Below are 24,977 nucleotides of genomic sequence, written 5' to 3'. Positions count from 1 at the left end.
GTCTGAACCCTGTCCTGGGAGTCTCAGGATCTCCCCAGTGATGGAAACCTCAGCTGAAGCCACCAAGTAGCTCTGAACGAGGCTCCTCTGCCTGCTCTGCCCTTCCAGAGCAGCGCATTCACGCAGGGTAATTCAAGCACCACTCCCAAGGATTCCTGGAACAGGGAATGCCAGCGATGCCGGATCTTTCACTGGAGGACAAAACCCGTCCAGCAGGTTCCCTGCAAGTCCCAGCCTCTGGACGCTGCTTTCTGCTCCGCTGAGCTTTGGCCAAAGCCCCCGTGTGTAATCCAGCTGTGCCAGCAGCTCCAGGAGCTCTCCCCTGGCCCGGGATCGCTGTGACAGTGTCAGCTCAGGTTCGGCCGCTCCTCGCAGCTGGCAAGAGCTGAACTCTTTAATTAATGTTTCCATTAGTTCCCGTCCCCAGCACCCGATATCCCTCAGCTTCAGCCCTGCTGCTTGATGAGTCATTTCAGCTATTCATTAAAATCCTCCGAGGTCACGTCCAGGGCATGTTTGTTTACACCCCACCTTCCTGGCACCCTGTCCTCTGCTCTGCGACTCCCTCTGGCCCGGGGAGGTCTCGGGAGGAGGAAGGGCAGCGGGAGCTCCGGGGGAGTTTCATTCACAGACCCTCCCAGGCAGCCCAGCCCCGCTGCTTCCCCCAGGAATTCACTGCTGGCAGCGGCAGGAAGAGGCCCCGAGACATTCCCTGCGTCGCTGCCATTTGGTGTTTGTCCCCACCTCCCGCCGTCCCTCCCACTCACAAATTCACACGGAGCTGGCGCGGGGCCAGTTCCACGCTCTGGGAATTCAAACCCAAGGCGCCTCCCCGGGGACTCTGCCAGAGGAGAGGGAACCTGCGAGGCTCTCAGGGAACTCCGAGTGCCCCTGAGGGAATTCCCAGTTCCCCCTGGCCAAGATCTCTGGAACACTCGGTGTTTTGAGGGGTGTGATGGACACTGCATGGAAGAGCTCTGGCAGCAGGAGCTCCACCTCTGCAGCCTCAGGAAGTGGTTAATGGAGAATGGCACGGTGCAATCCTCACCATTCCCAAAGTTCTGCAGGAGTTAATTTGGCAGAACAGGCTGGAATGAAGAGCAAGCCAAGGCCAACAGGTTGTGAAGTCTGCAAGGAGGGCAAACCACGTCTGTGGGAGAGCAGAGCCCTTCAGCCAAATGATGAAATGATTCAAAATGTCCCACTGCTGTCCACAGGCTTCCAAACAGGGAATTGATTCTCATCCAGGTGATTTCTTGGGGGATGGGACTGTGTGGGGCCTGGAGGACACTGGGCCCTGGAAGAGCAGCATCCACCAGGACTCTACACTGCCCTAGGGCTGACAGAGGAATTTCTGTCCTGCCCCACAACCCCAGGCCCTGCTGATCCAGGGGAGCACAGAGAGGAAGAAAAGGAAAGTGAAAGAGGAGCAGGGACACGCTGAGTGATTCAGCATAAAGGATCAGAGCCACCAGCCAGGCTTCAGTGCTGCCTCTGCACATTCCCAGTTGTGGGAGTCTGGAGCAAGGCGAGTTGAGAGAAGGGTTTAAACTGGAAATACAGCACAGCCCTCTCACAGCAGGACCCAAACGTGCAGAGTTTGGGATACGAGCCCTGAAAATTCCTTCTGCTGATGTGCTGAAGCAGGAGCTCAGCCCAGATGGCAGCGCCAGGCCCTTCACAAATACCACATGAGCTAAAACAAAATAAAAACCGATGCAGCCCCTAATCCACTCTGACACACACCTAGAGCTACAGCAAGCCTGAAGCGGCTTCCAAAAAGTCTCAGCTCTCTCCAAATAAACCCCAAATGCTCTCAACATGTTTGTTGCACTGCCTCAGGGGGGCAAGAAAGAGGTTTTGGAGAGAAAGTGGGGCTGGATTTGTGGCCTAGTTCAAGCAGAACTCAGACACCGCCTTGGACAGAGGTTCAGTCTAATGGCACAGAAGTTCCTTTATCTTGCACAACACACCAGGGCTGAAGCTCCACTGGGACAGGTTTCCTGACCTAAGACATGATTTAGTTCTTTAAAAAAACCCCTGTAGCTGAAAGGAGAGAGAAATGTGGTGCCCAACAGAGCACTGGGACAAGCCCACTGTCACTGGAGGGCTCGGCAGGGCTGGGACACAACTGCACTGCACTCAAAAGAGGTTCATTATTCCACTCCTCAGGAGCCACACAAAGATGGTGCCAGGTTTCAGAACCAAAAAGGCATTTTTTTGCAAACATTATAGGAACTTCAAAGCAGACCAAGTTTTTATTTCACCTACATGAGCAGGCTCCTGACCAGAAAAAGCATCTGAAGTTTTTTAGTTATAAGACAAACTGGAAAACTCAAGCTTAAAGAAGAGTTGGCAAATTCAGCAGCAATTCAAGCAATGAACTCAATGCAAATGAGACAGAAAGGATCAGACTTTGCAAAGACCAAAGAGTACGACGTGCATGGCTGGCCTGGATGTCTTTTCTTTTTTTGTTTAACAAATCTGAATTGAGCATTATGCTTAAATATTCAGAAACAGGAGCATCCCATCAAATCTGAAACAACAACGAAGGTTTGTTTTAAAGGCCTTGATTCCTAAAGCACCCAACTTGTCGTAGGCCTCCAGTGCTCTGTGCACAAAGCCTCAGAAGGTCCTCCCTGGCTCCTGCTGAGGGCTGAGAGCAGGAATTCCTGGGGAAGAGGAGTGCACACCCACATTCAGCCTTTTCTCCCAACAGGTATCACTGGCATAGTTCAAACCAGCACAGCTTTTGCAGTGGGTTCCCAAAAAGGAGCAGCAACAAGGGCTGCTGTTGGAATCACCTTGCAGGGAAACTCCAGAGCTCTCTCTCCACCAGACTCTCACCAGGCAGAGATGCAGCAGCAAGCAGAGAGGTGTGTGTGTGTGTGTGTGTGTATTTTTAGGTTTTCCTTTTTCTCAAGCTTAGTTCAGAGGTTGGACACACAAAAGCTGAACTATCCCAGGAGGCTCAGGTTACTCCCAGTCTTGCCCACTCCCACATTTCCAAAGTATTTTTGTTCTACACAAGCAGAGAACAGGTGGGGCTTTTGTGGCAGCTCGGACCAGCCTGGCTCTCAGCACATGGGGTGTGCAGTGCCAGAGAGCCTCCAGCTCACACATCCACTGCACACCTCAAAGCAGGGTCTGGACTCACCTGGAGATGGAGGTTGGATCTTGGTCTGGGACTTCTTTGAATCAGCAGCTGCAAAGATGTCTGGAGGGGGGTCCTCGCCCCTCTCGATCTTGCACTCGAAGGCGTAGAGACACTGGATGTACTGCTTCTTCAGGGAGCTGGCTGCGCTGCTCGATGTGCCCACGTTCAGGTTGGTGGCCAGCTCACGCCACTTCTTGTTTTTGTTGACCTGCACAACCAAACAAGAGGCTCTAAACTCCAAATCCTGACTGTACCTCCTCCAAGAGGAGAAATCAACCCTTCCCAGCTCACACAAAGGATGCAGTGAGGGCTAAGCAAAGCCACCCCGAAACTACTAAAGTCCCTTCTTCACCTACAGAAAACTTTTCAGACTTACAGGGACAGACTGCAAATCAAATTAGTCACGAGGTCAGCTGACAGCCAGATGCAAAGACAAAGACAGTGTCACCAATCTTTGCACTGGACAAAGCAGGGAAAAAGGGCTTGAATTGGATCTGGCCACAGACTGTTCTCACCCAGACAAAGGGAGAGCAGACATCTGGCTCACTTAAAGGGCGCTGGGTTTTATTTACAGAAATAAAACAGAAATAAAACGGGGCTAAATGGAAATTCATGGCTTACATCTGACCACAAAGCTGATTTTTGTGCTGTGGGCAGCTCTGTCCCCGGCTGGGGCCACTGACCTGAGTCAATCCCCCGATCTCCTTGACAGAGATGTAGAGCCTGTACAGGTCCAGGGGCTTCCTGCCCACGGCCGGCAGGTTGGTCATGCCCATGGCCTTCTCCTCGGTAAAGGCCAGGTAACGATCCACCCACAGCTTCCTCTCGGGCTCCCCACCCAGCTCGTACAGCTTGGTGATCTTCTCGTTGGTTGTAGTAGAGGAACTGGACTTCTAGGAGAAGGAAAGAGAGATCAGGACTGAGCGGCACAACAGCAGCTCCTCCACGTCCGAGGAGGCAGATGCCAGAACACAGGAGCAGAAGTGAGAGATCTCCTGGATCTTCTTGCTGCTGGCACAGGGATCAAACCTGCAGAGCATTTGTTTTCCTTCAGGTAGCAAAGGAGGAGACCACGGGCTCAGAAACTGCTTTTTTGGTGGTTCTTTTGAAACTGGTAGCAGCAATGCAAAGAAAAACACTCCCTGAAGAACTTGTTTGCCTCCCTCTTCTGGCTTTAATACAGGATTAGTAAGAGGTTTGTTTGTGAAACAACTGCAGCACTTTAGTTACCACGTCCCAGCTGAGAGCTGACTCGCTCCAGGCCCACTCCACCAACAAACTCAGGTTTGTTTACGCTGCTTTTGGCAGTTTCACTGTGGCAGGTGATAATTCCTAATACTGAATTTGTTTTCCAAACGAAATCCATGACTCCCATAGGACTGGGAAACACTCCCCTCCATTTCTCACACTGTTCAATCCAAGTGAATATACAACACATGGCTTTATTTCCCTGGATGCTGAAGAGGATGGGAATCAATAAAAACAAAACCCCAAACATTTTACCTTTGACTTGGATTCTGCTTTGGGCGTCCCATCTGCCTTGTTGTTCATTTTAGTTGCAGGTGTTAATTTGACATCCCCGAGTCCCATCATTTCAGGGCTTGCTGCCATCCCTGGGAAGTTAAAGGAATCTTTTAACACTGATTTTCCTTCCAGTGCAATGCAATCAATAAAATCCTAAAGCTCTGGCTTACCTGCAGAGTTGTTGGCCATGTTCCCCCCCATGGGGTAGGGTGGGCCCTGGGGGTTTATCATGCCAGCCATGCTGTTAATTCCCTGCCCATAAGGAGGTCCAGTGCCCATCATTCCCCCCTGATTCATGTTGGGATAACCAGGAGGCCTAGAGGAGGCAAGGAGGAAACAGACACTTACTCCACATATTAAGCATTAGGATCTTGCCTTCTGAGGAAGCAGCTTTGCTAAAGAAACCTAAAAAGGACATGCAGAAGTGGCTTGCCCCAAATCATTTTTCCAAGAGAAGAACAGAGATCAGGTGCTCTTGTAGAGCTCAGTACCCAGAGCCCAAGTCACATTCTCAAGAGAAAAGGGGATGCAAACCCTCTGGAAAGTGGGACTTGAGTTGTGAACATTTTCACCCTTCACCTTGTTCTCCTACATCCACAAACTGAGCCTCATTTCAGTTGTCAAATTGCCTTTAACCTGCAGACTCTGCAGCCCTGGGCAGTGAAGTGAGAATGCAGGGTTTAGAATCATGGAATGCCCTGGGTTGGAAGCATTATTTCCCATGTATTGCAAACCTCCCACACAGCTGTGGCTCAAACTTCTTCCTCAAAGGGACAGGCACGGGTGCCTTTATTGGGGTTTGGGAACTGGACCCCTTGGCAGCCACAGGTAAAAGCAGGAGGTTGCAGGAGCAGCCCTTGGGTGAGGATAAAGAGCACAGTGTCCAGTCAGACAACAAATATATCCACCAGTTCTGGGGGAACCCAACTTATGAGCACGTTCATGGCTCCCATGGCATTCTGGTAGGCCACACACACCTCTTCTGAAATGGGCAATAAAGGAAAAAACAACCACAGAAAATAGTGCAGAGTTCAGAGCTGAATTCCAGCTCCTTTCCCACAGCTGCTCATCAAGGCCCTAAAAGGAAGAAGTTCCTCACACTGGACAAGCAATGCCTTGGATCACACACACAGCTGGGTGGCTGCTGGATTTAGGGGCTGCAGCACTGGGGCAGCATCTCCAAGTCACCCAGGGAACAGAGAAGACCAGAAAGCAAAATGCAAAAACAACTGAAGGGATCTCAGAGTTAAATAATTTCACTGATGAAGATTTAAAAATTCCCTAAGTATGTCATAAATGATGTAGAGAATCCTGGAATGCTTTGGGTTGGACAGACCCTAAAGATCATCCCCTGTTGTACTCCTGCCACGGGCAGGGACGCTTTCCACTATCCCAGGTTGCTCCAAGCCCCATCCAACCTGGCCTCAGACTCTTCCAGGGATGGAGCAGCCACAGCTGCTCTGAGCATCCCAACACCCAGCTCCTCCAGCCTTCACTCGCTTCCTTTGAGAACCAAACCTCCAAGAAGGACAAACCTTCCCGGAAGCCCCTCTGAGCATCTCCCCGAGCACGGGTTACTCCACGCAGCCCTGTGGCAGTGGGCAGGGCCTGTGCCTCCCTACCTGTTCTGGATGGAGTTGGCAGCAGCGTGCATGGCGGCGGCCGCGGCCTCCTGCGCCTTGCGGTTCATGCCGGCGGGCGGGGGGCACATCCCGCTGCCCACCTGGGGGGGCATGTTGGCCATGTTGGGGCCGTAGGGCCGGTTGCCCATGGCGGCGTGGCCCATCCTGCCCGGGGGGATGCCGCTGTACGGGGGCACTCCGCTCTGCCCGTGCATCTGGCTCCCGGCCCCCATGGGGTTCATGCTGCCCCCCATGCCTGGGCTGGGGTAGTTGGCGTTGGACATGGCGTTGTAGTTTGGCTGCCTGGGGTAACCTCCTGGGGAAAGAGGGGAAGACAACATCATTGAACCAGTTAAGTTTATGAATCACCATAAAAATCTTCTATCAGCAAATATTTAAAGATCACTAACAGAGATGAGGGGGAGTGTTCACACCTCAACACAAAGTCAAAGTACTTGGATATAAGCCACGTAAAATGTGTTTTGACACAGCCAAGTAACAACATCGATTCAGAAGCTGCCTGAAACTCTCCCAAGCCTCAACCCAGCACGGAGAGCTAAATGGCCCAGGAGAGGATGGAAAATCCCACATTAACCCTTCCCAAAACAGGCAACACTTCATCATCTTCCTCTCCGAAGAGAGCCATCCCTTTGTCACTCTTACATGGGATGCACAACCTGCTTACTTCTAAATAAGGAGGAAGAATCCTACTTTTAGAAGTACAACTATCCCTGAAAGCAACACATTCCATCAGCCTCAACAGAAGCAAAGCTCTGGTTGGTATCACCCACACACTAAGAGGGGACAAATCAAAACATTTATCACGGAATGGTTTGGAAGGGACCTTGAAGATCATCCCATGGGCAGGGACACCTTCCACCACCCCAGGTCGCTCCAACCCGGCCTTGAACACTTCCAGGGATGGGGCAGCCACATCTTCTCTGGGCAGCCTGGGGCCCCAACAAGACATATCAGGATAGAGAGAGGCCTTTGCTGGCTCAGTTCCCACCTTGAGGTCCGTACTGCCCGCCCTGGGGTCCGTAGCTTCCCATGGAGTTCTGCTGGTAGGGCCCCATGCCGGCGTGCATCTGTGCTCCCGAGGACTGCCGGGGGGATAAGGCTGAGCCGGGCTGGGGGGAGCTGTACTGGGGCATCTGGGGGTTCCTCTGCATGTACCCTGCACACCAGGAGTGAGCACATCGTTAGTGCGAAGCATCCAGAGCAGCCACTGCACACACGTGTTCCAGGAAACAACAACCCCCAGCACGGACAAAATCCTCCAGCAACAGCCTGGACACATTTTAGTGGTTGCATTAAGGAGCCAGTGTTATCTGAGCAGATAACAGATCCAATTTCCTGTTTTAGCCAAGGAAAAAAACCTCCTTAGTGTCACAGCAGAAGCCAGTACAGCTCTGCAAATCCTTGGGGCTTCTTGTTCTTGGTTTTTGTTTGCTTGTTTGTTTTCTCAGGGTGACAACTCCATACCTTCAGCCAGGAGAGCTGAAATTTTACATGCATTTTTCCCCCCAAAATCTTACTCTCTCAGAGGGGAAAGGCACACAATATTGTTGTGAGCACCCCCTGTTTTGAAGCTTAAAGTCATGGGCAAGAACATGCACAGGAAAGCACATTAAGAAGACAGAGAAAACATCTTACAAGCCAAAGCACCAGCTTGGATGGAACATTTAGAGGACAAACAGCCACCAGCAGCTGAATTTACTGCAAGGTGCCTCAACACTTCAGCCTGTAATCCTGGGGCAGCCTTTCAGTGCTCTCTCCCACAGAAGCCGTGTCCCCAGGCCAGGTAATTTAAATAACCACATCCAGCTGGCGTGACCCACCTCGGTCCTGCGCGATGCTCGACTGGTTCATGGAGGGGTGCAGGATTGTGTCTGACTGGCCACTGGGTGGGCGGGGAGGCATCTGATTGCCTGTGCCACAAAAAGGAGAGAGATCCTCACCAGCTGCTCGCCACAGAGCCAGCAGGCAGCAGAGTCACATCCCAGAACCCCAAACAACCCCAGGCCAAGGGGATGCTGGCCACAGCGAGGAACAACAACAGCAAGTGGTCACATCGGGCAGCGTGGACAATGGCACTGCTGGTTTACCAGCATCCCACCCATCCCACTGCATCCCTGGAAAGCTGCAGACATCTCTCCCAAACAAACGGGCTCACAGGGCCTCAGTAACCACACAGTGCTGACACTGGGCAGTTCCTCCCCACCGGGCACCCCAGTCCAGCCCCAGCAGAGCCCGGGAGGTGTGGGGTTACCTGGGACTGCAGCAGGTGAGAGGGGACCGGAGCGGGACTGAGCAACGCTGGCTGGAGATCCAACTGGGGAGGGGGAGGGTCCTCTGATGCCTGGCAGGTGAGGAGAGGTATGTGGCGAGAAAGGAGACTGAGCTGGGTTACTCTGCTCTCCTTGGCTGCTGGAAATCCCTGATGTGCTTACTCCAGGGCTCAGGGCTCCTTCGGTCCCCATGGGCAGGTCATCTATGGAACCAGACAGGTCCTGCAGGGCACAGAAACACATCAGCCAAAGACGCAGAGCTGTGAGGCTGCTCCCTCCCACACCACTCAGAAAGAGCATTTGTCCCTGGGCATGTTGCACACAGGAGTCAGTGAACTCTGTTTACTCTTGGTACCAAAGGCTGCTGCAGACTGAGGCAACTGCCAGACGTGTCTTATCCTGCTGCCAGTCTGAACCCAGGAGCTCCTGAGCTGGTTTGCTGATGGCCCAAACAACTGGCTAATTCTCCTACTTGCTCCTTTTAATTCAGTTTGGAGGTGGGAAGTTAAAGAATGCATCAACAGCAGACATAAAACTGCAAACACAGGAGACAGTCCATGTGATCGTGGCTTGGAAGGGAAACGTGGCTCAGCCTCTGAAAGACAGAAAACTCCTGCCTCACCATAATTAATTCATAAACCTCCTATGAGCTGGGAAACTACTCACTTGAGATGGATAAAAACAAACTAAACAGAGATTTAAAAGAAAACCATAAAATACTCTTCAGGGTTCCCACTTCCCTTTCTTCAAAGACAGCAAAAATTAGCAGTTACTGCATCAACCTGTAAAGTTTGGCTTTTCTCGAAGGCAAGGCTAGAAAACACCCTTCCTCCTGCATGTATTCACCTTGGAGAAGAAAAGCACAAAAAGCCTAAGAGAGCTGAAACCTCCAATTGCCACAGCAGCAAAGCGACAGCATCAAAAACCAGCTGGCAAGTGTGAAAATGGGGATAATTCCAAGGAGTTGATGTGCAGATCCAACGTGCCCAATTGTGCTGGCTGGTTGATAACAAGGTGCATCAGCTGTTCAGGCTTGGCCTGCAGTGAATGAATCAGGGAGAGCCCAAGCCAGAGGAAGTGGCAGCGTATTTGAACAGAAAGCTGGGAAGTTGTAACTATTCCAGGGATTAGATAAAATCTCTGCCAGAGGTTCAAAGGATCACAGCAGGTGAAGAAGTGGAGGCCAAAGCTTACCAGGACTTCACTCACTCTTCCTAAGTCTTCCAGAGCAATCAGCTCTGAATCAGAAGGGTTCTGGGTGAGCCCTGAGGGAATCCCAGGTCATTTTCCCTGCACAGAATTCAGCGGAGCAGCACGAGCAGCGCCAACCTCATTTAAACCCCACGGAGAAAGGCCGAGCCAGCTGATAAATCACCTGGACACCCTGGTTTCATTTACACTGACAGCACAATTCCTGGTTCAGCAGCAGTTCAGGGAATGTTTTCCCAGCTCTGGCAGTGCAGAAGGACCTGGGACACCAGATACTGCAACTCATCAGCCTTGGGAAGCAGGAGCCCTCACTCCTAACACCTGCCTGCTAGGGGATGTGGAAAGGCTCTGACAGCACATCCAGGGAGCGGAAGTCATGGAGAAGAAGTGGAGTCATGGAGGAATAAAAGCTAACACAGGTGACACCCAACCACCTCATCACCCCCGTGGGACAGGGGCATTCAGGAGGACAGAGGGCAGAGCTGGGCATCAGCACCACGTTCAGCTGCTACAGTAGGGCAATTGCCTCTGTTTTAATGGAATTTGATCAAAATGCTTCTAACAAATGCTGGCAAATGTCACATTGGAGCTGCAGAGCCCAGACACTTGGTGGGATGATTTAGTGCAGAGCCTGTCCTCCCTCCCCTTCCATTACTGCTCCTGTTGAAGAGCTCATTTCCTGCACCACAGTCTCTGAGGTATATTTGCTTACTGCTCAAGTATTATCTTCCTGAGGGGGGGGAAAAAAAAAAAGCTTTGTTTTATTTCAATGAAAGCTAAAAAACTGCAGAAAAAGCCTAAAAATAGTGTCTGAGATCTCTCGCAATTTTCACTACTTTCCCATTGTAACATCAAAAGCATTGCTCCTCTATGCAGCTATTTGGGTGTTTTTCCCTGGACAACTTTGACAAATCCCACATTCCTACTGCGGAAACCATCTGAAGTGGGAGTAAAGAGACATTATTTCCAACATTTTGCATTAAAAAGCATCAACCAACATAAACAATCAAGAGCAAAACACTCCTCTCCCTGAGACTTACTGCACCCAACTGCAGCCACTGATACAAGACACACAAAGAGACTCCCCCCAGAGCCAATTAAGGGATCAGAATGTCCAGCCAGGAACCAGTTCAGTCCAGCCTACAACTGGACGGAAATACTGGCATGTCCCTTCAATATATGAAGGTAGTTTCAGTTTGAATCACCAAGTGCATCCAAACACTGTTTTTCCTCATCGCTGAAATGAAGTTGGAGGCCAAACCCATTTCCAGCTTTAAAATCCACACCACCAGGAGCTTCTGTGGTACAGAATTCCAGAGCAGTTAAACCTGGAGAGCAGAGGGGCAGTGCCTGGGCTGCAGAGATGAGGGGCTTTCAGGCTCAAAGGAAAAAAAAAACCCCCACATTAAAAATGTGCACCTGAGACAAACACTAGCATGAAAGAACAGCTACAGACAAAGTGTGCAGGGTGAAATGTGAGCTTCCTTCCTTTATCTGGGGGTAAGCGCTTCTCCAAGGGCAAGAGAGAAGGTTTTGGATGGAGGGACCTCGGGATGTGCAGAGGTCACTGCCCCATGGCCTGGGCAATATTCTACATGAACTGGGCAGCCTAAGAGGGCAAGGCTTGGTAGTGCCAGACACGAAAATATCTGCGAGACATAAAACAAAGTAATGTTAAAAACAGTTTGAAAATTAACTCCTAAGAACTAGGTAATAGTTCTAATATTCTCCTAATAAATTAACTCCTAAGAACTAGGTAACAATCTCCAGAGCTGGTCTTCAACCTTGCCTGTGGATCCAGGCTTTGGTACCCAAGTCACTTAAAAACATCCAGGTTTAATTAAGCAGGTGGGTATGGGTGGCTTTGCCGCTGTGAGCGGGGCCCCTCTGCATTGCTGACACAACGTGAGGGACCCCCAGAGGAAGAGCAGCGCTTTAGCTGTTAATCAGGCTCCCAGATTATCAGTTTAAATGAGTTAAAAGTGAACTACACATCCCCCTTTCCTGGCTGTTGGGACATGAGTTGAAACAGGACCATGAAAATCAAGTAACTCCTGAAGCGACTTTCACCTCCAAAGATACGTAAATTTTATGAATTCCAGCAATAAAGTCATTTCTCAGCAAAGAAGGGTTCTGCCAGCACAGCAGCATTTTCTGAGTGTGTTATTCAGCAGGACTGAGCTGCTCAGAAGGGAAACTCCTGCAAGGGGAAGGAGAAAACACGGACTGGAATGGGTGAGCCCCAGCAGCTCACTAGTGGGGAGCTGGTTTCCTCCCATCAAATTCTCTCTCGAGATGTCAAGCACCAAGGCACCGTGGGTTAATTAAACCTAAAGGACACCTCCAGCTCTGATACCCCCAAACCAGGGGAAAAGGAAATCCCTGCATCTCCCTACAGGTTGTTTTCAGAGCAGCCGTAGCAGAGAAGCCTTTAAAAACAATAAAACCTCCTGGAAATAATGGAGACCTGCTGCCGTCAGTGGGTTCTGGATGAAGCCCAAGAGCAGAGGGCCTGGGAGGTTTTATTTGCCTCCCACGGAGCATCAGGAGGAGACCTGGAAAGCCACGGCAGCAGCGGGAGAAGGGCTCTCCCCTTCCCAGCTCCCGCCAGCACAGCCAGGGAGCCGAGACAGGAGGTGAGGCTCGGCAGCAGCAACTCTGCCAACTCAAGGAAACGTCAGGGTCTGGAGAATTTCCTCACGTGTTTCCAATGTGTTTTTTATGCATTTTATTGCTCATCTGCCATGCAGATCAAAAACGCTGGAGGGATTCCAACTATTTCACACAGAATCTCACACTCCAGGCTGGCTGCAGCCCCAAAGCCTGAGTTTCTTCACTTGAAATACTGCCCAGTGTTATTTTGGGATGTGACCTGATAGCGGAAGCCCACGGGGACCCTGGAACGAGAGCGGTTCCAGCTGCGATTGGATGCCCGAGCCTGGCCAGTGCCAGCGCGGGGCTGTCGGTGCTGCTGACAAACAGGGACTCGGCCCCAACGCCTCCTTTTCACACCACAACAAAACCATGCCTGAACTCACACGATTTGGTACCCAGAGGAGGGGGCAGGGGAGTTCATCCCTCGCAGGGAAAGGGTTGCAAGTCCTGGCATGACCAGCACAAGGAGCCGAGTGGTTTGTGCTGGAAGCAGCCGGGATTCTTTTATCTGGCAGCAGGAACCACCACCCCTCTCTCTGATACAGCTCATTTGTTAAACAAACAGAGAGATGAAACAACGAGAAATACTTAAGATCAAGGTAACAAAATCCCAGAGGAGCAGAGAGACTCAAGGCTCTGTGTCGGCCCATCCCCCTGATCTGGAAGAGCAGGAAGACTGACCAGAAAGCAAATGGAATTTCTGAGCAGGGACTGCAGCCTCCCCTGCCCATCCCCAGCCTCGGTCCTTCCACGTGGGAAGAGGGAATGATCTCCGCACGATCGGATCACCAGACAGTACTCGAGGAAATTATGGTCTGAGATGAGCATGCGGTGGAGCTTATAAATTCTGTAAGGCCAGTTGTTTCCATAAGATGCTCACAAGCAAGACCAGAGAACAATGGCTAAATTTACTCTCCAGTTCTTTCTGAAAGGGAAAAAGCCTCTTCCTTCCTTCTAATTGAAATACCCACTTTCTATTACAAGCTCCTTTTTCTGTGCAGTTGCTTTTCCACTTACTCAAGAACTACCAACATTTAAAAATCACAAGCTTGTCCTTTTCTTCCCCTTTATTTCCACACCCAAAATACCTCAATCCTCTCCATCACAACAATCACACAGCTGACTGGCAGGATCTCCCTGCTATTTTAGGGACATGGATAGACTTGTTCCTCCTTTGGCAGCACAGACAACTGAATCCTGCATCTCATGCTCCACAAAACACTCTCTCCTGGAGACTTCCCCGTGCTCCATTCAAGCACGCCCACAGTGACAGAAGGCTCTGGAGGCCCTGCAGCCCCAGTGCCTTCCTGCTGTGCCCCTTGCAGGTTGCTCCCCCAGCAGAAACCAGAAGCTGGAGCTTAGGACCAAGTTCAGCTCCAGTGGAAACCCAGTTGATACTTTTCATCCAGAGAGATTTATCATCCAGTGTCTCCAAAGCTGACAAATCAAGAGTCAGAACAGAGATCTTCCAAGTCCTGTCCTATCCCAAAAACACACAACTCGGACCAGGGATGACCATCATTCCCCTTGCTCTGCTCTTCTACCACCAGTTACTGTGGAGAGGAACGCGAGTCCATCTTTCCAGCACCAAAAGCACCTTCTGGAGCATTCCTGGTGTGAGGATGGGCTGGACAAGACACAAAGGGGAGGAGGAAGGACACGTGCAGCGTGTCTTTCCCATAAAACCTCTCACCATGTCCAGAACCTTTCCGGAGACCCTGCAAGTGGAAGACCCTGGTCACCCTCTGTCCCTGAGTGCTCTGTCCCGTCACACTTTGGGAGGAGTGGGAGAGAAACTAAAACCACGGATTTTGAAGCTGCCAGTTTACCTGCCCCTGATTTTATGCTTGTATTTGTGTGGGAAATACGTCCATCCACATTCCCAGGATGACTGAAGACGAATCAAATACATCCAAAGCCCAGCAACACGAGTTGGTGACCCCTGGCCAGGCTCGGCTTCCTCCACTGCCACGTGGCTCTTGCCCACCACTCTCCGAGGAGCTGAGGAGCCCGGTTTTAGTTCAACAAGGAAGGATAACTTTTTCCTGGCGTAAGAAACTGGGAATGCTCAGAAGGAAGCTCACTGTCACACCAGCACGGGCTGCACACTGCGTTTCCATGCTTTAGGAAAAGCTCTGTGAATTCATGGCCTTTCCCCTTCTCTTAGGTCCTCCTTCCAAACGGGATAAGACCAGCAGTCAGAAGGAACAAAGGGATTTATTTGCAATGAAGTCACTGGGATTGGCCCCTCAGATACATCCCTGGAAGCTCAACCTCTGATCTGAGCATGATGACGACGTGCGGGCAACTAGAAATCAGACAGTTCTTGAGTTCAGCAAGAGAAAAAACATCAAGATCCTGGTACCAAACTGAGTGTGCCATAAGGACCTGGGAGTCCTCACGTGCCACTCACTCATCCCCGCAGTCCTTAGGGAGAGGAAGGAAGTGCCAGACTTTACTACTTCAAGGGGAAAACACCTGCCCACTAAAACAAACACCAGTGAGGTAACAGCAGCAAGGCTTCAGCCTCTGCTACAGAGTCCATATTCCCTTCCCTTCCAAGGAGTTTTAGCTCCTCTCAGGCAGCAGCGCTGACAATTACAAACCTAAGATGGGGACTGGAACATGCCGGAGAGATTCGTGCAGTTTCCTTGCTCAAAAAAGAAGCTGAAAAGCTCATTCTTCCAGGCTGGCTCCAGACAAACTGGGAGAAGCTGCTGGCTCGAGCTGCACTGCAGGGAAGGGAGCCTTCGGAGAGGAGGCTGGCAGGAGGAGGGGCTCGGTGCCACACGAGAAATTTTACTCTGATTGCAAAAATAAGCTGCTGTTCTAATCCAGCTCAGTAAATCTAGGTGAGTCTGGTCGGCTGGCAGAGAGCAGGCACAGAATGGAGCAGGGAGGAGGACAGAGGGAAGTGCTGCTGGCTCTGCCACATTCCTGCACCGGGAGCCTTGCGGAACAGCCGGCGCTGCTACCGCAGCAGCCATTGATTTTTCAGAGGTCGATACTCCACTCCCACAGATCTCCTCGGCAGGAGCTTTAATCACATCTCCTGCTCCTACCCTGTGCCACCCCTCCTTCTCTTCCCCCTCCAAATAAAATAAAATAAAGTAAAATAAAATAAAATAAAATAAATTTTAAAAAAAAGGGAGGGCGAGGGGACTTTCCTCCCCCTCCAAGCATGGAGCAGACGAACAAATCTTATCTCAGTCTTTGGAGAGCAGAGATTCAGAGCTGTAGTTGCAGCACAAAGTAGAGAAGGAGTAACATGATTCATCCACAGAACAAGATGTCGCTGGAGGGAGAACCCACCATGTGGAAGGGCAGCATTCCCACCCGGAGAGTGCTGGGCTCTTCCGCAGGACCCTGGGAGATGCAAAAGCCAAACCCCACACAAGAGTTTCCATTTAACCCTTTGGGGGCTGCTCATCTGATGAAAAATACTCCCAGCTTTAGATAAACATTGGTACAACATCAAACATCCAAGGCAGCAGGGAACTGCGGAATTTTCCTGGACAGAGCGGTGTCACTCCAGCTGTCCCAGAAGCTGTCCCGTCCATCCAGCAGTGCTGCCACACGAAAGGCGAAACCTCCAGCTCCTACAGCAACACTGACCCCAAAACGAGCTGCAGGAAAGAGGCAGGAGGATCCTGGGCACAGGACAAAGCAACACGGCAGCAGCACCAGAGGATGCTCTCACGGGATTTCTGACGTTGTGGGGATGCAGGGATCTACAAGTCGATCCCGTCAATGGGAAAGGCTGGTTTTGGAAAAGGCAGCTGCAGGAGGGAAATGAGTGCAGGCCCCAGCTGACAGACCTGTTTATTCAAAGAGCTTTTGTTTTCCTTCTGCAGGACTTTAGGTCTCCTCATCCAAGTCTGAAGACAAATTCCAGCTCACACAAAACACAGAATCATGGAGGAGGCAGGAAGTCCCCCTTCCACTGCCAGCCAGGAGGATATTCCCATTCCCCAGCTTCTCTGGAAGGTGCTTTCCAGGCTCATGCTCCACACAACGAGACTCCAAAGCATTTAGTCATCCCAGCATGTGATTGTGCCACCGTGCCAACCACGCCAGCCAGGGTGGGCAAAGGGAAGCAGCAAAGGCAGGAGGCTGAAATTATTACAAAAATAAAAAGGCCCCTGCTCAGACAGTACTTTGGATTTTAAGATAAATCAGCTTTTAGTATTCTCATCAGCCTCTGAAACAGTTAACAGTGACGGGACCATTTTCTAAAAAAGCAGGAGAAAGATTTTAGGATGGAACAAGATTTCTAAGGTCTCAGGCATTTGCAAGCGTGGTGAATCCCGTGGTCCTTTCCCTGGAAGGTGTCCCTGGCCATGGCAGGGGGGTGGAACTGGATGATCTTTAGGGTCCCTTCCAACCCAACCCATTTTGTGATCCTGGGCTGATTGTAGGATCTGGCAGCTCCTTCCCAAACTCCGTGGTACCTGTGGGAAGGCAGCGACGGCCCCTTGGCACTGGGGCATCTCCAGAGAAACCATTTCCATCCAGAGCTGTCTGTAGTGCCACCCCAGGCCTGGGGGTGCTGCTCCGGGTGGGATGGGGAGACTGGAGACACGTTTGGAGAGAATCAAGGAACTGCTCCTCTCTCCTGGCTCAGAGCGGTGAGCAGGCACGGGAAATGGTAACATATCCATGGAAACCTGGCCCAGGCCAGGCGCTGACGTGGGCCCGGTGCTGCCCTCGGGGTCAGGGCGCCAGAACAGTCCATTCCTGGAGATGTCACTTCTTGTCAGTTCAGGAAATTAAATCTTTTTTTTTATTTCCTTAAATAGAGGCTTCTACTTTACAGATTCAAAATCGTAATAAAAGCCAATCATGCAGCTCCTCCCATTACCAGGACTGGTTTGGGATCCCGGCATGTGGACCCATCCCAGCCCATGGGAGCAGCTGAGCCTTGGGCCCCTGCCATGCCCCACACGTGGGCACCATGTGGAAGGAGTTTTCCCCATGGCATTTATGATCCCACATGTCTCCAAGACAAGTCAATCCAGCGTGCCAGAAGCACAGTAAGAGGGTAATGATTCCTGTGGAGCGAGAGTTCAGGTGTGGTGGTGTTTAAAGCACCACAGGGTTAAACACCCTCAGTTATCCCTGCAACTGCTCCACGCAGCAGAGGAAGGTCACACCAACAGAGCCCCTCCCTCCCAGCACGGGGGGTTCACCCTCTGGCAGGGCTCAGCTGCGAAGGAAAGGGCAGAGGAAGAGGATCAAACATCCAACATCAGACTCACAAGAGGCTTCCACACCTTTTAAAGGGTCTCCAATGGCGCCAAGTCAGCAGTAAAAAGGAAGTGAAAGCCTGATTTCCCTGCCCTACCCCACGAGCTGCTCGGAGAGCAGAGGGTCGCCCTCCACGGCAGCTCTGGCGCAGGAGCGGCTCTGGATCCTGCGGCAGCGCAGGGACATGTGTGGCAAAGCACGGAGCACTGCCCGGGATCCCAGACCAGAACTGGTCACCCTGCAGCAATTTCCTGCTCCAGCACTGACCTGCCTCACCACCGTGGCTGGGCCTGAACGAACCAGAGCCCGTCCTGGGCTGGGGGAGCTCCGGCCCCGCGCTGGGTCCTCGGCTCCGCTTCCTGCGGGGTCTGGCCCTGGCAGCGCTGCGAGGCGAGGGAAGGGCTGGGGTTTGGGGAATGTGAGCGAGGCGCAGGCAGGAAGCTGAGCTGAGCTGCTCTCGACCAGAATAGAAACAGGAAACGAGCCCGGCATCGAGCACAGCGCAGCTCCCGCGGCTCCGGCAGCGGCTCCCAGGGGATGGATGCTCGGTGCGGAGAAGGGGACGAGCTCCCGGGGTGGGGAGTTCCCCCCGGCACAGGGTGGGATTAGCTCCCTTCAAACCCTGAGGAAGGGGTGGGAGGAGAGAATTGCCACATGGACACACAGCAAAGCTGCCCTGGGGCAGGTCCGAGGTGCGAAAGGTGTCAGCAGAGCTGGAAGGTCAGGGTGGCTCTGTGCAGCATTCCACATTCTGCACAGTTAACAAAATATAAACACTTGGGAAAAAAAAGGCACAACCTTCTCAAGGAACCATGCAGAGATGGTGGGCACAGTCACACAACAAGAAAACCTCGGGCAGAGGAGCACTGAACAAGGAACAACACATTTCTAACTCCCGCTACCACCACAGCTTGGGATAAAAACCTTCGGATCGGCACAAACTGGAATGCAGGGATCTGCACTGCCAGTGCTTCAGGTGCTCCTGGGGGAAGCCTCGGGGTGCTGGTGGCTTTATCTGCATATCCACTGTGCTGCCCTGCTTTGAAATGCACACACTGCTAATCCCTCTCCTAAGGCAAGCAATAAGACAAGCTCAAAAGGCCAAATACAAACCAAACAGAAGCAGGAAGTCCCATATGGAAAGAGAAAAAAGGACAGGGGGGAAAAAAAAAAAAAAAAAAAAGGTTTGAAGTGACCAGCAGATTCAACTATAAAAGGTTCTTTTTCCCTGCCCCCTGAAAAAGTTGTCAAAATTATTCATTTTAAAGTGAAATTTTAAGGAAACAGGCTGCCTCCCTTCCCTCCATGGCAGCTCTGACAGTTTTTTGCTGCATTTCAGCCTGTTGCATTGATTATTTCCAGGTCAGGGGACGCAGCTGACAGAGCTCAACTTTATTCCACTTCAAGCACTCCCAGAGCAGCTGAAATGACCAGTTGGAAAGAATGGAAAATCCAAGCAGTGCTTCCTGACAACCTCCAGTGTCCAAACGCAGTAACTGCTTGACTCAGGGAGAGATAATCAAACCAAAACCACCCCACAGCTGCTGGGGACATTCACTGACAAGATTCTTCTGCCAAAGCTCTGCAGCCTCATTCCTCTCCCCACCCAACAAAACCAAAGTTTCTTAAATCCACACTGCAAAGACCCAAGGCCAGAATCCACAACCAGAAGTTAAACATGGATCAGGAATGTTTTCAGCTGGTTGTAATCCTTTCTGCCATTGATAAGACACTTTTCAGATCAAAATTCAGAGATGAACCAAAGTGAGACATCACTGAATAAACAAAATAGTTTCCCAATAGTGCAAAATAGCAAAATACTGAGGTTAAAACTATTCCCACTCTACAACAAGATGAAAATAAACTGCCCAGAACAGGGAGGGGGTTTCTCCCTCAGGCTCACTGTACACTGACCAAACTAAGGACATTCTGGGGTGGGAATTCCAAAGCTTTTGCCCCAGCTGCCCAGTTTGCTGCCACAAAAATTCAAACATAACCTTGCTGTGTCAGGACCTCCAAAACCCTGCCAGAATCCATCCTCCTGTTTATAAATGCCTTTTGGGGCCAACCTGGAAGCTCAAACAGCAGAGATGCCAGCTTCTGTGGCTGGGGAGGGATGAACAGCCTGGTGGGAGCCACTGCCTCATGCTCCACATCCACCCCGAAGACATCAGGAACCCCTTCAAGGCAGCCCATGAGACAGAGACTGGGACAAGGTAAAACCTGTCCTATGTTCCATAATGGAGAAAATCCCTCCCAACAAACCCTGAACTCCAAAGAACTCTGCAGCAGAGCTGATCTGCAATCCACACCCAAATGGATGTTCCAACAACCAACTTGCTTCCCCCAGAGCTGCTACCAGCAGCTTCCATGGCTGCACAGAAGGAAGTTATTACCTGGAAATTTTTGACTCCTTCAGCCTCAAAATCCAAGACTCAAAAGTTAAAGGCACTGAATAAACTGGATACGACTCTCCAGGAAGAAATTTTGCTAAGGAGAAGAAACTTGGGAATCTCCTGGGAGAAACAGATTTATCCCAAGGATTACTATTCCTCTATTACACCCAGACACAAAAGACTACACTTCACTTCTCCTGTGCAATTGCAATCTAAGTTTAGTTTGGCTGCAATCGTGATGGAGATTCCCTTGGGAAGCAGTGAATTTTACAGAGAAATTCCTCACCTTGCCTGCTACAGGAAGGGAGAGTAGCCAGGACACTCACAGGCATGCAGAGCTCTTTAAAAGGCACCAGGGAGCCCCAGTTAGCTCAGGAGAAAAGTTCAGTTAATGACACAACAATCCTGACTGGAAAGGGATCCTGAAGGCCCCACCCAGAACGATCCATAGGACATTCCTCAGGCAGATCCCAAAAAAGCCACAGGAGCTGAACAACTTGACAGTGTCCCTGCCAGGAGATCAGCACCTCCTGAAAGGGTGATGGATCAGCCAAAGAAATATTCCCCCTTTATTGCTTCGAATTCCAACATGAACACTGATGCACAACATCAACGTGTAAAGGCCCAGGACCGAGTACACAAATTTAACACCTCTCAAGAACCTAAAAAGCAGGAACCTCCTTTTCCTGCTGGGGCTGATCTGTGTTTAATTGAAGATGATGCATGGCATGCTTTGCCCCAATTCCAGGATACCCAGTGAGCTATTCCACCCACCCACCACCACCCAGGCTTGGGAAAGGGCTCAGGACTCCGTAACAAAATTAAAAGCCCACAAACAAACTCTGCTCCTCTAAGTCATCCATAATGGCAAAACAGGGATCTGGGAATCCTCCTGAGCAGGATAAAACTTTCTCAACTAGACAGACTGAGCAATATCAGGAAGATAAAAAGAAATTGATAGTGCCCTTCCATGGAGCTCTTGTGTTCCTGAGCATCCCCAGGCCAAACTCCGTGCAGGAGATTGATCACTGCAAACTGAAACAAGAAGTTGGCTGCCAGCATCCCAAAGATCCTGCCTTTCAACACCCCACAGCATCCCTGTCTGAGGCCTTTCTCAGCTGGTGCTGCTCTTGCCCTACAGGATCCCAACGAGACAACAAGGAATTATGAAAGAGGTGCAAGGCAGTCTCCTTTTTTTAATTTTTTGCCTGCTAAGGAAGAGAAAAGGCCAAAACCACACCAGGGTTGGGTAAGCTAAAGACTGCTTGATTTCTTAAATGCAAATTATTTGGTGGTAAAGCCAGGAAAACCAGATATTCCCTTGTTTCTAGGTTCCTCCACTCTTGCAGCTGAGATGGATTTCTTTTCTTAGACTTCCTTCGGGAGAAGGGACAACTTGAAAAGGGCCAAATATATTTAACCACAAGGTATAAAACAAACTCCCACTTGGTGCTGAGAAGGAGCCACTTCTGCAAAGCCTAGTTACTAAGGCCTATAATCCGAGTCAGAGGGATCAGTAGGATTCAGGAAGGCTCCATCAGCAGTGCCTCTGAAAGGACTTCCCACCGTTCTGAGCTGCAGCAATTTCTTCAATTACTTCAGTGGCTTCACTTCTCCTGTGCTGCTTGCCAGAAGATGGGTCACATGGAAGAACTTGTGGAGAGGCAGAGTGGAAAGAAACATGCTATTTAAAAAGATTTTTTCTTCCCCAGGCCTCAGAACAAATTAAATCTTTGTAATCAGGGTCCAAAAGGGAAAAAAAAAAAAAAAAAAAAAAAGAGGAGGAAAGAAAAAAGCAACAACCCACAACTACTCCCATTCGGTGGTCAGAACCAGAATCACTTTGTATTTTGGGTGACAATTTGTACCCACGATCCGAAGGCATTATTTCAAGGGGCTCATAACAAAGCTGTTCTCATTGCTGGGAGCAAAAATAACTCAGTTCTACACACAGCTCACTCCTCTGGCCAATCCAGCTGCAGCTCCCAGCACTGACTTAGCCAGGGGCTAAAGAAAAAAATAAAAGCTCACTCACTTCCTACTGGTTAGAACAAAAGTTACCAGCAAAATCAGAACTCAGCAGCTCCAAACTTTTCTTCCAAGCCAGAGGCACAGACCAGCTTGTGCAAACTAACCTAAACTTTCAATCTTTTTCTGCTTTCTTGATGTTTGAACACAAAATTAAACTACTCTGGCCCAACACCTGCTGGAACACTGGGCACTAACCTCATCCCCAACTGGTCACTGCACATCCAGCAAGCAGATTTAGGATGCCAAAGAAAATATAATTCTCCATCTGCCAAGGAAGGAGCTACATGGGACTGATCTTCCTCACTCCAGGTAGCAATCAATTTGTCTTTTCCACCAACTGTTCAGTCAGACTGGATCTGAGAAGCTTAAATCAGCAGCATAAGGATCCAATGAGACAGAAAGGCAGTGGTGCTCCAGTGCCAACCACCAGTGTCACAGTGGGACAAGGAACAGGAAAATAAGGCAAAAATGAGGATTTTCCCTGGAGGTCAGGGCCTGTTCTGACAGCAGTCAGGTACCTCAGACATGGCACACAGAGAGCTCACAGAATGAACTGCTCTAGGTAGAACCTGCAGACCAGAGCACTCAGGGTTAAACTTTCCTCTCAAATCCATTACTTTTGTAAATTACATTCAATCTCCAGTGGGAAGCCAGAAGCTAATGACTTAGTAAAAAGCACAGGCAGCCTCCACCATTCCCATTTCCACGTGGAATACTACCAGTGCTCATTTCTCCTGCTGTGCTCCTGATTGCCCTCGGCCCAGGCCCCACTCACCGGCAGGCTGGAAGGTCTGGACTGAAGATTCAAGTTCATGTCTTCTTGCCCTTTACTGGAAGCCATTGAGGGAGCAGAGGATGCCTGGGACCCAAATGAGTCTTGAGATAACTCCTGAAACATCAAGAAACACACACAAAAAAAATCACAAATGGGAATACAATGAAGCCTCTGTTGGAATGACTCCGGGATGTTCTCACATTGTGGAAGATTTATGTCCCCTTGGTGACATTTGCCCAAAACAGGAGGTGAGAGCCAGGACTCAAAGCCAGCACACACAAACACTGCCCAGCTGCTGCTCGGAGCTGGGAGTACAGGTCTCAGGCCATGACAGAACAGCCGTTCTCAGCTTTCCCTTATCACAGATCCCAGAGATCGCAGCCTGTCCTGGATCTGCCCGCTCTGCTTCATCACCTTCACCATCTCACCCTCGCTCCAAGTACCTCGTTACACAAACGAGGCAAGTCAAGTAAAACCTTCCACTTCTCAAAAGCTGCCCTGGATGCGTTGCAGTGTTTGCTGAAAGCTTCCAGCCAGCTTTGTTTCTCCTCCCCAAAGCCAAGTTTTACACTTAAGAGCAAACTCTTCCCTTACCCTCCACGTGTGGCTCTGCAAACTGTGCTAAACCAAGGACCTCTGGGAGCACCTGGAGAACCCCTAGAGAGCAGCATGAAAACCACTCCATTATGGAATCCTCTACACTGATAAAGAATCACTGAGATTGGAAAAAAACCTCTAAGGCCATCAAGTCCAACCTGTGTCCAATCCCCATCTTTTGTCACCAGCCCAGAGCCCTGAGTGCCACGTCCAGTCCTTCCTTGGACACCTCCAGGGCTGGGGATTCCAAACCCCCCGGGCAGCCCCTACCAACGCCTGACCAGCCTTTCCTTGAAGAAACTCCTCCTGAATTGCCAGCCAGCAGCATTTTCTCAATGATAGCCTTTAAAGCTGCAATATTAGCCCGGCTTTGCTGGCTACCACATCTGCGAGCCACAGGAGAAGTCCCCAGGTTTGACCATTTTGTCCCACCCACTTTGCTGCGTGCAGTTCAACCGATTTCAACGCACGAAACAGAAGATGTGCCCCAATATTTTTTGGAAAGGGCTTTGAGAAGGAAGCAGAGCAGGAGGCAGCCTACCTGAGGCGGGGGGAAGCGTTGCTGGGAGTAGGCCGAGGGCTGCTGCGGCGGCTGCGCCGGGGGGTACGACGAGGAGGGCTGGGACAGGGCCGAGGGCGCCGCGGGCTGCGCCTGCTGCTGCTGGTACGGCGACTGGGACTGCTGCTGCGAGTAGGGGGGCTGGCTCTGGGCGTGCTGCTGCGCCGAGGGCTGCTGCTGGGGGTACGGGCTGGGCGACTGCTGATGGGGCGGCTGCGACTGCTGCTGCGAGTACGCCGGCTGCGAGGCGGGCAGCTGCGGCGCCTGCGACTGAGGCTGCTGCTGCTGCTGATACGAAGGCTGAGAGTGAGGGGTCTGGGATGGAGGCTGCTGCGAGTAGGGAGGCTGCTGCTGCTGCGGATGAGGGCTCTGCTGGTTGTAGTAGGGAGTCTGGCTCTGCTGCCCATACGCGCTGGGGCCCTGCTGCCCGTACGGAGGCATCTGCAGAGGGAGAGATGGAGTTGCGCCCGTCACAAAGGTGTTTCTCACTCACACAGATTCTGCTCAAGAAGCAGAAATTCAGAAACCTGTGCAGAGCAGTAATGTGCTGGAAATGCCACTACCTAGATACTTCCCAAACAACAGCAGAAGTCACTCGTGTGTGACATTATTCTTGGCAGTAACCAAGTTTTAACAGGCATCATAGCTAAGTTTTTAGGGATCCCTATCTGACCACCCTTCAACAAAAGTAACATTGAAAGGAAAGACTGCTTGCTCCAACAAAAAAAAAAAATTGCTTTTTGAATCCTGCAAACAGTCCAGCAGGCGCCACTTGGATCATGTAATGAGCCAAAACTGACCTGGAGTCATTTCTTGTGCAAAGAACAGCTGTGTCTCTAACACAGCACAGCAGAAAGAGGATCTCCCTCCCCTGCTATTTATTTTTCCCTTGTTGGAGTCACTGCTCTGCCACT

General features: G+C 50.8%; 1 protein-coding gene across 2 annotated transcripts in view; it reads right to left on the bottom strand.

Annotated features, from left to right (window-relative positions):
• Nucleotides 1–24,977, bottom strand: part of ARID1A (AT-rich interaction domain 1A) — a 55,173-nt gene that overhangs the window by 8,139 nt on the left and 22,057 nt on the right. Inside the window, exons 3-12 of one of the 2 annotated variants that reach the window (XM_032132136.1) lie at nt 24,046–24,504; nt 22,908–23,021; nt 8,576–8,816; nt 8,145–8,234; nt 7,313–7,480; nt 6,304–6,619; nt 4,852–4,997; nt 4,661–4,770; nt 3,841–4,047; nt 3,158–3,365 (exon numbers count right to left, since the gene is read on the bottom strand). In XM_032132136.1, coding sequence (XP_031988027.1) covers nt 3,158–3,365; nt 3,841–4,047; nt 4,661–4,770; nt 4,852–4,997; nt 6,304–6,619; nt 7,313–7,480; nt 8,145–8,234; nt 8,576–8,816; nt 22,908–23,021; nt 24,046–24,504 — 2,059 coding nt within the window. Of the gene's footprint in view, nt 1–3,157; nt 3,366–3,840; nt 4,051–4,660; nt 4,771–4,851; nt 4,998–6,303; nt 6,620–7,312; nt 7,481–8,144; nt 8,235–8,575; nt 8,817–22,907; nt 23,022–24,045; nt 24,505–24,977 lie in introns of both variants that reach the window. The other variant, XM_032132135.1, reaches the window with a different exon arrangement.

This window comes from Corvus moneduloides, chromosome 23 (assembly GCF_009650955.1).
Source record: "Corvus moneduloides isolate bCorMon1 chromosome 23, bCorMon1.pri, whole genome shotgun sequence".
Classification (NCBI taxonomy): Eukaryota; Metazoa; Chordata; class Aves; order Passeriformes; family Corvidae; genus Corvus; species Corvus moneduloides.
The sequence above is the reverse complement of the archived record's forward strand: the minus strand, read 5'-3'. Positions and strand labels throughout refer to the sequence as shown.